This window comes from Oncorhynchus tshawytscha, unplaced genomic scaffold (genome assembly GCF_018296145.1).
Source record: "Oncorhynchus tshawytscha isolate Ot180627B unplaced genomic scaffold, Otsh_v2.0 Un_scaffold_7250_pilon_pilon, whole genome shotgun sequence".
Classification (NCBI taxonomy): domain Eukaryota; kingdom Metazoa; phylum Chordata; class Actinopteri; order Salmoniformes; family Salmonidae; genus Oncorhynchus; species Oncorhynchus tshawytscha.
In genome coordinates, this window is record NW_024609643.1 from 221,048 (window position 1) to 235,000 (window position 13,953).

Sequence of the window (13,953 nt, forward strand, 5' to 3'; positions counted from 1 at the left end):
ATCAAAGCTTTTACATAAAGTTGTTTAACTTAGTATCCAAATCATGAGATGATTGTCACACCAGAACCAAGTTCAAACGGTTTATGAGACGATGAAAATAACATATCAGAACACACACAAATGTCATATTTCCCTGAAAAACACACATTAAGGTTACATTTAAAGTGCAATTGTGCATTTGGGATATTTCAGTCAGCAATAAATAGTATATCGTCACAGTTTAACACACAACTACGTTATAAAAGCACAATCAAAACACACTGTGGTTAATTAAAGACATTTTTGTGCACGTTAAATACAAGTATACACATTTATAATACACATTTATAATACACATTTATAATACACGTTTAGCATATGGGAAGTATGGGAACTGAATGTCAATAAATAGGTCACTTTGTGAGAAGTTCGCTAGTGTTCAAAGTGGAGTGGTTGTTTGTTGTGTACAGTCAATGTGCATCCTCTTCAAGGGTTTATTGGTTGTTGGCGCTGCCAGTCCAGTTCTCCAACACCCAATGAGTGGCGTCACAGTAGGGTGCAGGTGGTAGAGCGGGCACCTCTACCACCAGAGTCCGAGGGTGCTCTCAGAGGGGGCTGGGCACCACTAGCGCTGGTCTCTGATGGATCTCTGTTTTCCAGCCCTGCGGAGGGACCCTTGGCACTGGCAGGCAGCTCCCCCATGCCGGTGCCCTCTGCTGGGGCTTCCGCACTGTCCTCTGTCTGCTTGGCTTTGGAGGAGGACAGGCGTTTGAACAGCAACAGCTGAGGGCAGTAGAGAGGAGAGAACACAGTGAGATCTGACCTACTCAATCACTGACGATCACAGAGCTTTATGACGTGGTTTTCTGTTGTTTAGCTTATGCCTCTTTGTTCTAATGACTTTCTGTTACCTTTCTGTTGGTCCTTGGTTGGTTCTTGGGTTTCTCCTCTGTTGTTCGATTCTGCAGCTGAGTGCTGGATGCAGAGCTCTCCTCTGTCGGAGCCAAAGGACTGGGCTGACCTGAGTCCTCTGCAACTATACACAACAGACACTTCATGATAATCCATCCACCCTTAGCACAGAAACAGTAAAGCATTAACCACATAAATAGTTCCAAGACAAAGTTCACCTGTTTGTCAGACATTTCAGAAAATCTCTTCTATGCTCACCTTTCTGCCCACCGTCTGGGAGAGTTTCTTCTTTCACACCCTCTGGTCCCTAGAAAGAGGGAATTCTGTTTTAGAAGTTAACAAACATACAGGTCCTAGACCTGTAGATTAGGGTCATCGGTAGGGTAGCGTACCTGGAGGGGTTCTGCTGTGGACTGGCTCTGACCCTGTAATGATTGTCCCTCCATGTCCTCAGATTTCTCTTTCTCCTCTGCTTTGTTGTTCTCCTCCTCTTCTTCCTCCTCCTCCTCTTCTTCTTCCTCCTCATCTTCTTCTTCATCATCCTTATGTCCTTCCCCCTCTTCAGCTCTTACATCCTGCAAAAAGGGATGAGAGTGAGTGGGGCAGACTGGTTAAAACAAGCGATAGTAAGTTAGGTAACAGATACAACTTAGTCACAGGGGAGAAACTGCACACTGGCGCACACACACACACACACACACACACACACACACACACACACACACACACACACACACACACACACACACACACACACACACACACGAGGGAGAGTCAGCACTAAAGAGATGTGAGGAAGACTAGAGGTGGGAGCTTCACATTGGATATGGAAAGTGGAGTCACAACAGGGAGCTAAGGGATTACAGACAGGGATAAAGGAAGAAAAGGGATCCCACCTGACACAGGAACAGTTTAATGCAAACAACACTATTTATTCATGTGTAGAGAATGTGTTCAACACAAATGATATCATACGTGGTGGGACTAGTTCTTGACACAGATTTTGATAGTTTTAAAACAACAAATATTTATTTAAACATAAATAAAACTATTCTGTAATATTCATTATATCAAACAAATCATGATAAAGAAAAATAACAAAATCGTTGGAGGGCGTGCCTGGAAAATAGTAGCTACTATTAGTAAATTGTCTTTACAGAAGAACAAAGTTGAAAAGGGTATTTTTAAAAAGCATTTTGGCATCAAATCTTAACTGCCATGTAAAATGGTAAAGGACTATACAAGGAGATTGAAAGACAAGGCTGTGGACATTCAGTTGATAAAGTAAAACAAAATGGAAGTCGTGAATAAAAACAGTGAGACTGTAAAGGCAGTTGATATACAGTAAAACAAAATGGAAGTCGTGAATAAAAACGGTGAGACTGTAAAGGCAGTTGATATACAGTAAAACAAAATGGAAGTCGTGAATAAAAACAGTGAGACTGTAAAGGCAGTTGATATACAGTAAAACAAAATGGAAGTCGTGAATAAAAACAGTGAGACTGTAAAGGCAGTTGATATACAGTAAAACAAAATGGAAGTCGTGAATAAAAACAGTGAGACTGTAAAGGCAGTTGATATACAGTAAAACAAAATGGAAGTCGTGAATAAAAACGGTGAGACTGTAAAGGCAGTTGATATACAGTAAAACAAAATGGAAGTCGTGAATAAAAACGGTGAGACTGTAAAGGCAGTTGATATACAGTAAAACAAAATGGAAGTCGTGAATAAAAACAGTAGGAGAAAAATCTAGTTATACAAAAAGGTATGGGTTGTAAAAAGGCATTAAAATGCTCAATTAAGAGTGTTCCTGAGAGAAGTTGACAGACAGCACTGGTTTGGAACAGAACAGATAGGGCTATCATTTGAGATTGAGGTACTGAGGTAAAACATTGTCCCAGAACTCTTCCCCTTTCCCTGACCTCTGTTTGGACCCGTTACCTCTGGCCGCAGCATTCTGATGACTCTCCTGGCCTTCATTAGCTTTTCCTTTGTCAACCACCTCTTCTTCCTCCTCCTCCTGTTTACTCTCCTGGCCTTCATTAGCTTTTCCTTTGTCAACCACCTCTTCTTCCTCCTCCTCCTGTTTACTCTCCTGGCCTTCATTAGCTTTTCCTTTGTCAACCAACTCTTCTTCCTCCTCCTCATGTTTACTCTCCTCCTCCTCCTCCTCCTCTCTGGCTTCATTTTCTTCTTTCTCCTCCTCTTTTCCTTCTTCTTCCTCATCTTCACTCTCCTCCTCCTCCTCTCCAGCTTCTTCCCTACCTTCACTCTCCTCCTCCTCTCCAGGTTCTTCTTCTTCCTCATCTTCACTCTCCTCCTCCTCTCCAGGTTCTTCTTCTTCGTCATCTTCACTCTCCTCCTCCTCCTCTCCAGCTTCTTCCTCATCTTCACTCTCCTCCTCCTCTCCAGGTTTTTCTTCTTCTTCCTCATCATCTTCACTCTCCTCCTCCTCCTCTCCAGCTTCTTCCTCATCTTCACTCTCCTCCTCCTCTCCAGCTTCTTCCTCTTCTTCCCTCTCCTCTGCAGTACTGCTCTCTTCCTCTCTTTCCTCCTCTGCCTCTGTTCCACTGCCTGCCTCATTCTCATCTTCCTCCTCTACAGATCCTACACTCTCATCCTCTTCCTCACCTTCTTCCTCTCCATCTTCTTCATCCTCCTCTTCATAATTGGATTCCTTACTCTTGCTCTCAGTGTCACTATGCGATACTTCCCCACTCTCTTCCTCCTCCTTGCTCTCTCCGCCCCCTTCTTCCTCCTCCTCCTCTCCCTCTCCTCCCACTGGGCTACTTGTCCCGTCACCCTCCTCCTCTTCCTCCAGTCCACTCTCCTCTTTCTCTGCATCCTCTAACTCACTTTCGTCTCCCTGATCTGTTTCAGTCTTACATGGCTCATCTCCTCCCTCGCTCTCCTCCTCTAATTCAGAGATCCCTCCATCCTCCCCCTCTACCTTCACTGTGTCATCATCCTCACTGTTTTCCTCATCTGTCACCTCATCACGGCTCTTGGCCACTCCTTTTCCACCCCCACTTTCTGCCCTCCTCATTCCAACCCCTCCCTCACTCTCTTCCTCTTCACCCTCACTCTCCTGCTTGGCCGGTGTCTGATCGTCGCTGTTCCCCGTCTCGTCTCCACTCTCCTCCCCTCTCCTCTCCTCCTGTTCTCTGTTGTCTGGGGGACCAGAGTAGGACCTGCATTGCTCCTCCTCCACCCCCTGATCAGAGCTCCCCTGGGCGGGGATGATGTTGATGCGGACTGCTGTTCTCTTGCCTCCTGGTTCGGAGGATGCAGATGACTGGCTCCAGGAAGACTGGGCGTCCTCAGCACTCTGTCTGCTGAACCTCTGGGCCCTGCTCTGACTCCGGACTGACTCACTGTCTGAGGGAGAACCAAACTGTCTGGCTGTCACTAGCCCCACACCTGACCCCAGAGAGGACACTCCGGTCAGTAAGCTGCGCAGCGGTGTCTGTTCAGGTTGTTCAGTCTTTGGTTTGTTCTTTTCTCTTTCTGTGTTTTCATTCGTCGTTTTTTGTGGCACTTCAGACACCAGGTCTGGTTCAGTTGTCTTGTCCACAGGCAGTGCATCAGTTAGCTTAAGGCCTTGTGAATGTCTGCCACTCTTTCTATCTGGTGTCCTCCTAACAGCTACATGTTGACTTTTCACCTTTGTAGATATAGAGTTGACCTCTAAGAGAGTCTTTTTGACCTCTGCACTTTGACCTTTGGCTGCGCCCTTTATTTGGATTGCCTTTGAATCCACAACAAATCTCTCCCTCACTTTTCTCTCAACTGCTAACAGTTGTTTTTTCTGTGCGGACGGACAGGGTTTGGATTTGGCCGTGCTAATGTCCCCTATGCTGGAGGGCTTGGCAGGGCCAGCCTTCGGCTCAGCAGGCTTTATCGCCTCCAGAGCCACAACGAGGTTCTCCTTGCCACTGCCTTTGCCCTGGGCAGCCCTGTGGCGCGGTCTCTTCTCTACCACCAGAGACCTGTCACTGGAGCTCCTCAGCAGCTCTGTGGGCAGTGCCCCCCACGGGGTGGGATCCACCCTCCTAGGGGTACAGAGTTCTGGCTGTTCCCCAGCCTTACCATGCCCTTTCACAAGCTTACCCTTCCTCTATCACCAGCGCCAGGAAGCAGAGGATGAAGAAAATATGAAATAGTTAGAGGAAAATAGTAAACATGCAGAGAAAACAGAGTGAAGTACTCAATAGAGCTCAACACTGAAAGAAAAACACAGACAGATGGTAGATAGTCACTGTAAATGGTACAGGGAAGCAGAATGGCTAGAATGGCTAGCGTCCCTTGTTCAGGAAGACATATTGATAGTGCTTAGTAATTTTGCAAGGAGCTTGCTGGTCGGTGCGCAGAGGCTGCTTGATCATAATAAGACTCCTTAGTTGACAGTTATGCTGTGTGTGCATCTTACCTTCTGTACAGGGGACAACGTCAACATCTTGTCACTGGGGTCCATTTTCATCACATGAGTCTGCCACAAAGAAGAGACTTTTGTTCAGAACTTTTGTGATAACTTCTGTATGAAAGCGCCACAGAATGTACAGGACAGAATTGGGTCAGAGTTGGTGACTCACCATGTTGAGGAAGTCCGTGGTGTCTCCCAGATCTTTAACACTCTCGTTGTCCATCATGTTCTCCACAGTGCTGCTGTCTCCCTCATCCCTTCCCTTCTCAGCTGACCTCTTTTCTGCCACCAACAAAATATCACAAGAATCTTTTCACTTGTTAAAAAGGAATATGTAGGCTCAAGAGAAGTTAGGAGAAATGTGAACAGTTGCATTGTGAGGTGATAATGAAAAAAGGACCATGCTAGCTGTTGAAAATGCAATGCTTCACCAAGGAATATGTAGGCTCAAGAGAAGTTAGGAGAAATGTGAACAGTTGCATTGTGAGGTGATAATGAAAAAGGACCATGCTAGCTGTTGAAAATGCAATGCTTCACCAAGGAATATGTAGGCTCAAGAGAAGTTAGGAGAAATGTGAACAGTTGCATTGTGATGTGATAATGAAAAAGGACCATGCTAGCTGTTGAAAATGCAATGCTTCACCAAGGAATATGTAGGCTCAAGAGAAGTTAGGAGAAATGTGAACAGTTGCATTGTGAGGTGATAATGAAAAAGGACCATGCTAGCTGTTGAAAATGCAATGCTTCACCAAGGAATATGTAGGCTCAAGAGAAGTTAGGAGAAATGTGAACAGTTGCATTGTGATGTGATAATGAAAAAGGACCATGCTAGCTGTTGAAAATGCAATGCTTCACCAAGGAATATGTAGGCTCAATAGAAGTTAGGAGAAATGTGAACAGTTGCATTGTGATGTGATAATGAAAAAGGACCATGCTAGCTGTTGAAAATGCAATGCTTCACCAAGGAATATGTAGGCTCAAGAGAAGTTAGGAGAAATGTGAACAGTTGCATTGTGATGTGATAATGAAAAAGGACCATGCTAGCTGTTGAAAATGCAATGCTTCACCAAGGAATATGTAGGCTCAAGAGAAGTTAGGAGAAATGTGAACAGTTGCATTGTGAGGTGATAATGAAAAAGGACCATGCTAGCTGTTGAAAATGCAATGCTTCACCAAGGAATATGTAGGCTCAAGAGAAGTTAGGAGAAATGTGAACAGTTGCATTGTGATGTGATAATGAAAAAGGACCATGCTAGCTGTTGAAAATGCAATGCTTCACCAAGGAATATGTAGGCTCAAGAGAAGTTAGGAGAAATGTGAACAGTTGCATTGTGAGGTGATAATGAAAAAAGGACCATGCTAGCTGTTGAAAATGCAATGCTTCACCAAGGAATATGTAGGCTCAAGAGAAGTTAGGAGAAATGTGAACAGTTGCATTGTGATGTGATAATGAAAAAGGACCATGCTAGCTGTTGAAAATGCAATGCTTCACCAAGGAATATGTAGGCTCAAGAGAAGTTAGGAGAAATGTGAACAGTTGCATTGTGATGTGATAATGAAAAAGGACCATGCTAGATGTTGAAAATGCAATGCTTCACCAAGGAATATGTAGGCTCAAGAGAAGTTAGGAGAAATGTGAACAGTTGCATTGTGAGGTGATAATGAAAAAGGACCATGCTAGCTGTTGAAAATGCAATGCTTCACCAAGGAATATGTAGGCTCAAGAGAAGTTAGGAGAAATGTGAACAGTTGCATTGTGATGTGATAATGAAAAAGGACCATGCTAGCTGTTGAAAATGCAATGCTTCACCAAGGAATATGTAGGCTCAAGAGAAGTTAGGAGAAATGTGAACAGTTGCATTGTGATGTGATAATGAAAAAGGACCATGCTAGCTGTTGAAAATGCAATGCTTCACCAAGGAATATGTAGGCTCAAGAGAAGTTAGGAGAAATGTGAACAGTTGCATTGTGATGTGATAATGAAAAAAGGACCATGCTAGCTGTTGAAAATGCAATGCTTCACCAAGGAATATGTAGGCTCAAGAGAAGTTAGGAGAAATGTGAACAGTTGCATTGTGATGTGATAATGAAAAAAGGACCATGCTAGCTGTTGAAAATGCAATGCTTCACCAAGGAATATGTAGGCTCAAGAGAAGTTAGGAGAAATGTGAACAGTTGCATTGTGAGGTGATAATGAAAAAGGACCATGCTAGCTGTTGAAAATGCAATGCTTCACCAAGGAATATGCGTGTTTTCTAAATAGTTCAACAATCGAAACAGATATGCCTGCAATGTAATGTAATGCATTGTAGTTCAGTGTAGATACCCTTCTTGTTAGACCCAGTGCTCCTGTGTTGGTGAATGCCGTTGTGCACCTTTCTGTTGGTTAGCTCCTTGGGGGGCAGACTGGAGGGGATGGTCTGGCTGGACACGGGCAGGGGTGCGGAGGTATTGAGGTGTCCGAACGTCAGGGGGGGCAGGGTCCGGAACATGAGCCCAAACTGCTGCGGGGAACGCTCCTGAAACAGAGAACACAGGGTTAGTTAGCTGTGTTAGCTTAGCTAGCTTACTTATATCCACTACTTGTTAGGCCCATGATTAGGCTCCATGTTGTTACTTATATCCACTACTTGTTAGGCCCATGATTAGGCTCCATGTTGTTACTTATATCCACTACTTGTTAGGCCCATGATTAGGCTCCATGTTGCTACTTATATCCACTACTTGTTAGGCCCATGATTAGGCTCCATGTTGCTACTTATATCCACTACTTGTTAGGCCCATGATTAGGCTCCATGTTGCTACTTATATCCACTACTTGTTAGGCCCATGATTAGGCTCCATGTTGCTACTTATATCCACTACTTGTTAGGCCCATGATTAGGCTCCATGTTGTTATTCATCTCCACTACTTGTTAGGCCCATGATTAGGCTCCATGTTGTTACTTATATCCACTACTTGTTAGGCCCATGATTAGGCTCCATGTTGTTACTTATATCCACTACTTGTTAGGCCCATGATTAGGCTCCATGTTGTTACTTATATCCACTACTTGTTAGGCCCATGATTAGGCTCCATGTTGTTACTTATATCCACTACCTGTTAGGCCCATCATTAGGCTCCATGTTGTTATTCATCTCCACTACTTGTTAGGCCCATGATTAGGCTCCATGTTGCTACTTATATCCACTACTTGTTAGGCCCATGATTAGGCTCCATGTTGTTACTTATATCCACTACCTGTTAGGCCCATGATTAGGCTCCATGTTGTTATTCATCTCCACTACTTGTTAGGCCCATGATTAGGCTCCATGTTGTTACTTATATCCACTACCTGTTAGGCCCATCATTAGGCTCCATGTTGTTATTCATCTCCACTACTTGTTAGGCCCATGATTAGGCTCCATGTTGTTACTTATATCCACTACCTGTTAGGCCCATGATTAGGCTCCATGTTGTTATTCATCTCCACTACCTGTTAGGCCCATAATTAGGCTCCTTGTTGACAGTGCTAAAAGGTGAAGGACGTCTAGTTAGGGATCTCCTTAGAGAACCAGGCCGCTAACATTAAAACAAACACTGACTCAATAGTTTCAGACAACTATCTGAGGAACTAGACCGCAACATCCCAGGGACATGTGGCGGTTCAGGGACTGGATGTTGAGACTCCCAACACTCCCACTTTTACATGTGTGGACCCCAGGCCAGTACCCAGTACCCACCCTCTCTCTCCTCCTGACCCGGGCAGAGAGGCTACTGTTCAGGGTAACAGGGGTGGAGGTGAGGGTGTCCCCTAAGAGCTCTGTGTAAGACTTCTCCAGGTAGTCCTCTGTGACATCATTCTCCTCCAGAGTCACCTCCTGACAGCTCTTGTCTCTGGGCTTGGCTAGAACCAGCATGTGGCAACCTCCGCATGTCACCTGGAACAAAGACAACATGTAATTGACCTGAATCTTACACTAGACAAAATTATAAGATAAGACTGGATGTCCAACTATCATCACTTTTTTACGCTTTCAGGGAAAAATCTCAACTTGAGATAAATGTGCAAAACTTTCAATTTGGCATCAGCCATGCTATGATGTCAAAGTGAAATTCTCAAATTACAATTCAGCCTTCAGTTGAAAACATGAGGTACAGTTGAAGTCGGAAGTTAACACACTTATGTTGGAGGCATTAAAACTCATATCTCAACCACTCCACAAATTTCTTGTTAACAAACTATCGTTTTGGCAAGTTGGTAAGGACATCTACTTTGTGCATGACACAAGTCATTTTTCCAACAATTGTTTACAGACATTATTTCACTGTATCACAATTCCAGTGGGTCAGAAGTTTACATACACTAAGTTGACTGTGCCTTTAAACAGCTTAGAAAATTCAAGAAAATTATGTCATGGCTTTAGAAGCTTCTGTTAGGCTAATTGACATCATTTGTGTCAATTGGAGGTGTACCTGTGGATGTATTTCAAGGCCTACCTTCAAACTCAGTGCATCTTTGCTTGACATCATGAGAAAATCAAAAGAAATCAGCCAAGACCTCAGAAAAAAAAATTAAGACCTCCACAAGTCTGGTTCATCCTTGGGAGCAATTTCCAAATGCCTGAAGGTACCACGTTCATCTGTACAAACAATAATATGCAAGTACAAACACCTTGGGACCACGCAGCCGTCATGCATTCTGTCTCCTAGAGATGAACGTACTTGTGTGAAAAGTGCAAATCAATCCCAGAACAACAGCAAAAGACCTTGTGAAGATGGAGGAAACAGGTACAAAAGTATCTATATCCACAGTAAAACAAGTCCTATATCGACATAACCTGAAAGGCCGCTCAGCAACAAAGAAACCACTGCTCCAAAAACTACATTAAAAAAAACAGACTACGGTTTGTAACTGCACATGGGGACAAAGATCATACTTTTTGGAGACATGTCCTCTGGTCTGATGAAACAAAAATAGAAGTGTTTGGCCATAATGACCATTGTTATGTTTGGAGGAAAAAGGGGGAGGCTTGCAAGCTGAAGAACACCATCCCAACCGTGAAGCACGGGGTGGCAGCATCATGTTGTGGGGGTACTTTGCTGCAGAAGGGACTGGTGAACTTCACAAAATAGATGGCATCATGAGGGATTTAAAATTATGTGGATATATTGAAGCAACATCTCAAGACATCAGTCAGAACGTTAAAGCTTGGTTGCAAATGAGTCTTCCAAACGGACAATGACCTCAAGCATACTTCCAAAGTTGTGGCAAAATGGCTTAATTCACCCACCTTATTGTGGGAAACTTGTGGAAGGCTACCCGAAACGTTTGGCCCACGTTAAACAATTTAAAGGCAATGCTACCAAATACTGAGTGCATGTAAAACCTGAGCCACTGGAAATAAAAGCTGAAATAAATCACTCTACTATTATTCTGACATTTCACATTCTTAAAATAAAGTGGTGATCCTAACTGACCTAAGACAGGGACTTTTTTACTAGGATTAAATGTCAGCAATTGTGAAAAACTGAGTTTAAATGTATTTGGCTAAGGTGTATGTAAACTTCCGACTTCAACTGTACATACCGCTTGGACGTTGTACTTGAGGAAGCGTGGACAGAGAGTGGGCTTGAATTGATTGGTGAAGTTCTCCTCTCCCAGACCCAGCTTCCCATGTCTCCCGTCCCCAAAGGTATAGAGAAGACCATTGTCTGAAACCATGACAACTACGTGTCAGTCAACTTAATAGACGCAAGCAATGTTATCATGGCAAATGGCAATGGAGTTTATCCATAAAATGCTAGTACCACTGTTGTATAAAAGTTTGCACATTTACAATGTCTTTGTAACATTTTCTGAATTATAACTGTTTTGGGGTGAAAATTGTGTCTGCTAAGCCTGTTTAAATCAAATCCAAATCAAATCAAATTTTATTTGTCACATACACGTGGTTAGCAGATGTTAATGCGAGTGTAGCGAAATGCTTGTGCTTCTAGTTCCGACAATGCAGTAATAACCAACAAGTAATCTAACTAACAATTCCAAAACTACTGTCTTATACACAGTGTAAGGGGATAAAGAATATGTACATAAGGATATATGAATGAGTGATGGTACAGAGCAGCATAGGCAAGATACAGTAGATGGTATCGAGTACAGTATATACATATGAGATGAGTATGTAAACAAAGTGGCATAGTTAAAGTGGCTAGTGTTACATGTATTACATAAGGATGCAGTCGATGATATAGAGTACAGTATATACGTATGCATAGGAGATGAATAATGTAGGGTAAGTAACATTATATAAGGTAGCATTGTTAAAAGTGGCTAGTGATATATTTACATAATTTCCCATCAATTCCCATTATTAAAGTGGCTGGAGTTGAGTCAGTGTCAGTGTCAGTGTGTTGGCAGCAGCCACTCAATGTTAGTGGTGGCTGTTTAACAGTCTGATGGCCTTGAGATAGAAGCTGTTTTTCAGTCTCTCGGTCCCAGCTTTGATGCACCTGTACTGACCTCGCCTTCTGGATGATAGCGGGGTGAACAGGCAGTGGCTCGGGTGGTTGATGTCCTTGATGATCTTTATGGCCTTCCTGTAACATCGGGTGGTGTAGGTGTCCTGGAGGGCAGGTAGTTTGCCCCCGGTGATGCGTTGTGCAGACCTCACTACCCTCTGGAGAGCCTTACGGTTGTGGGCGGAGCAGTTGCCGTACCAGGCGGTGATACAGCCCGCCAGGATGCTCTCGATTGTGCATCTGTAGAAGTTTGTGAGTGCTTTTGGTGACAAGCCGAATTTCTTCAGCCTCCTGAGGTTGAAGAGGCGCTGCTGCGCCTTCTTCACGATGCTGTCTGTGTGAGTGGACCAATTCAGTTTGTCTGTGATGTGTATGCCGAGGAACTTAAAACTTGCTACCCTCTCCACTACTGTTCCATCGATGTGGATAGGGGGTGTTCCCTCTGCTGTTTCCTGAAGTCCACAATCATCTCCTTAGTTTTGTTGACGTTGAGTGTGAGGTTATTTTCCTGACACCACACTCCGAGGGCCCTCACCTCCTCCCTGTAGGCCGTCTCGTCGTTGTTGGTAATCAAGCCTACCACTGTTGTGTCGTCCGCAAACTTGATGATTGAGTTGGAGGCGTGCGTGGCCACGCAGTCGTGGGTGAACAGGGAGTACAGGAGAGGGCTCAGAACGCACCCTTGTGGGGCCCCAGTGTTGAGGATCAGCGTGGTGGAGATGTTGTTGCCTACCCTCACCACCTGGGGGCGGCCCGTCAGGAAGTCCAGTACCCAGTTGCACAGGGCGGGGGTCTCGAGCTTGATGACGAGCTTGGAGGGTACTATGGTGTTGAATGCTGAGCTGTAGTCGATGAACAGCATTCTCACATAGGTATTCCTCTTGTCCAGATGGGTTAGGGCAGTGTGCAGTGTGGTTGAGATTGCATCGTCTGTGGACCTATTTGGGCGGTAAGCAAATTGGAGTGGGTCTAGGGTGTCAGGTAGGGTGGAGGTGATATGGTCCTTGACTAGTCTCTCAAAGCACTTCATGATGACAGAAGTGAGTGCTACGGGGCGGTAGTCGTTTAGCTCAGTTACCTTAGCTTTCTTGGGAACAGGAACAATGGTGGGCCCTCTTGAAGCATGTGGGAACAGCAGACTGGTATAGGGATTGATTGAATATGTCCGTAAACACACCGGCCAGCTGGTCTGCGCATGCTCTGAGGGCGCGGCTGGGGATGCCGTCTGGGCCTGCAGCCTTGCGAGGGTTAACACGTTTAAATGTCTTACTCACCTCGGCTGCAGTGAAGGAGAGTCTGCATGTTTTCGTTGCAGGCCGTGTCAGTGGCACTGTATTGTCCTCAAAGCGGGCAAAAAAGTTATTTAGTCTGCCTGGGAGCAAGACATCCTGGTCCGTGACTGGGCTGGATTTCTTCTTGTAGTCCGTGATTGACTGTAGACCCTGCCACATGCCTCTTGTGTCTGAGCCGTTGAATTGAGATTCTACTTTGTCTCTGTACTGACGCTTAGCTTGTTTGATAGCCTTGCGGAGGGAATAGCTGCACTGTTTGTATTCGGTCATGTTTCCGGTCACCTTGCCCTGATTAAAAGCAGTGGTTCGCGCTTTCAGTTTCACGCGAATGCTGCCATCAATCCATGGTTTCTGGTTAGGGAATGTTTTAATCGTTGCTATGGGAACGACATCTTCAACGCACGTTCTAATGAACTCACACACCGAATCAGCGTATTCGTCAATATTATTATCTGACGCAATACGAAACATATCCCAGTCCACGTGATGGAAACAGTCTTGGAGTGTGGAGTCAGCTTGGTCGGACCAGCGTTGGACAGGCCTCTTGTTTTAGTTTCTGTCTGTAGGCAGGGATCAACAAAATGGAGTCGTGGTCGGCTTTTCCGAAAGGAGGGCGGGGCAGGGCCTTATATGCGTCGTGGAAGTTAGAGTAACAATGATCCAAGGTTTTTCCACCCCTGGCTGCGCAATCGATATGCTGATAAAATTTAGGGAGTCTTGTTTTCAGATTAGCCTTGTTAAAATCCCTAGCTACAATGAATGCAGCCTCCGGATAAATGGATTCCAGTTTGCAAAGAGTCAAATAAAGTTAGTTCAGAGCCATCGATGTGTCTGCTTGGGGGGGG

At 44.5% G+C, this 13,953-nt stretch overlaps 1 protein-coding gene across 1 annotated transcript in view; it reads right to left on the reverse strand.

Moving 5' to 3' along the window:
- Positions 1-66: 66 nt before the first annotated feature.
- LOC112255116 (X-linked retinitis pigmentosa GTPase regulator-like) overlaps positions 67-13,953 on the reverse strand; it is a 22,345-nt gene continuing 8,458 nt past the window's right edge. The window contains exons 9-17 of the mRNA XM_042316596.1: positions 10,885-11,009; positions 9,038-9,235; positions 7,641-7,833; positions 5,484-5,596; positions 5,321-5,380; positions 1,284-1,466; positions 1,150-1,198; positions 891-1,015; positions 67-762 (exon numbers count right to left, since the gene is read on the reverse strand). Of these exons, the coding sequence (XP_042172530.1) occupies positions 526-762; positions 891-1,015; positions 1,150-1,198; positions 1,284-1,466; positions 5,321-5,380; positions 5,484-5,596; positions 7,641-7,833; positions 9,038-9,235; positions 10,885-11,009 (1,283 nt within the window). The 3' untranslated portion in view covers positions 67-525. The remainder of the gene's footprint in view (positions 763-890; positions 1,016-1,149; positions 1,199-1,283; positions 1,467-5,320; positions 5,381-5,483; positions 5,597-7,640; positions 7,834-9,037; positions 9,236-10,884; positions 11,010-13,953) is intronic.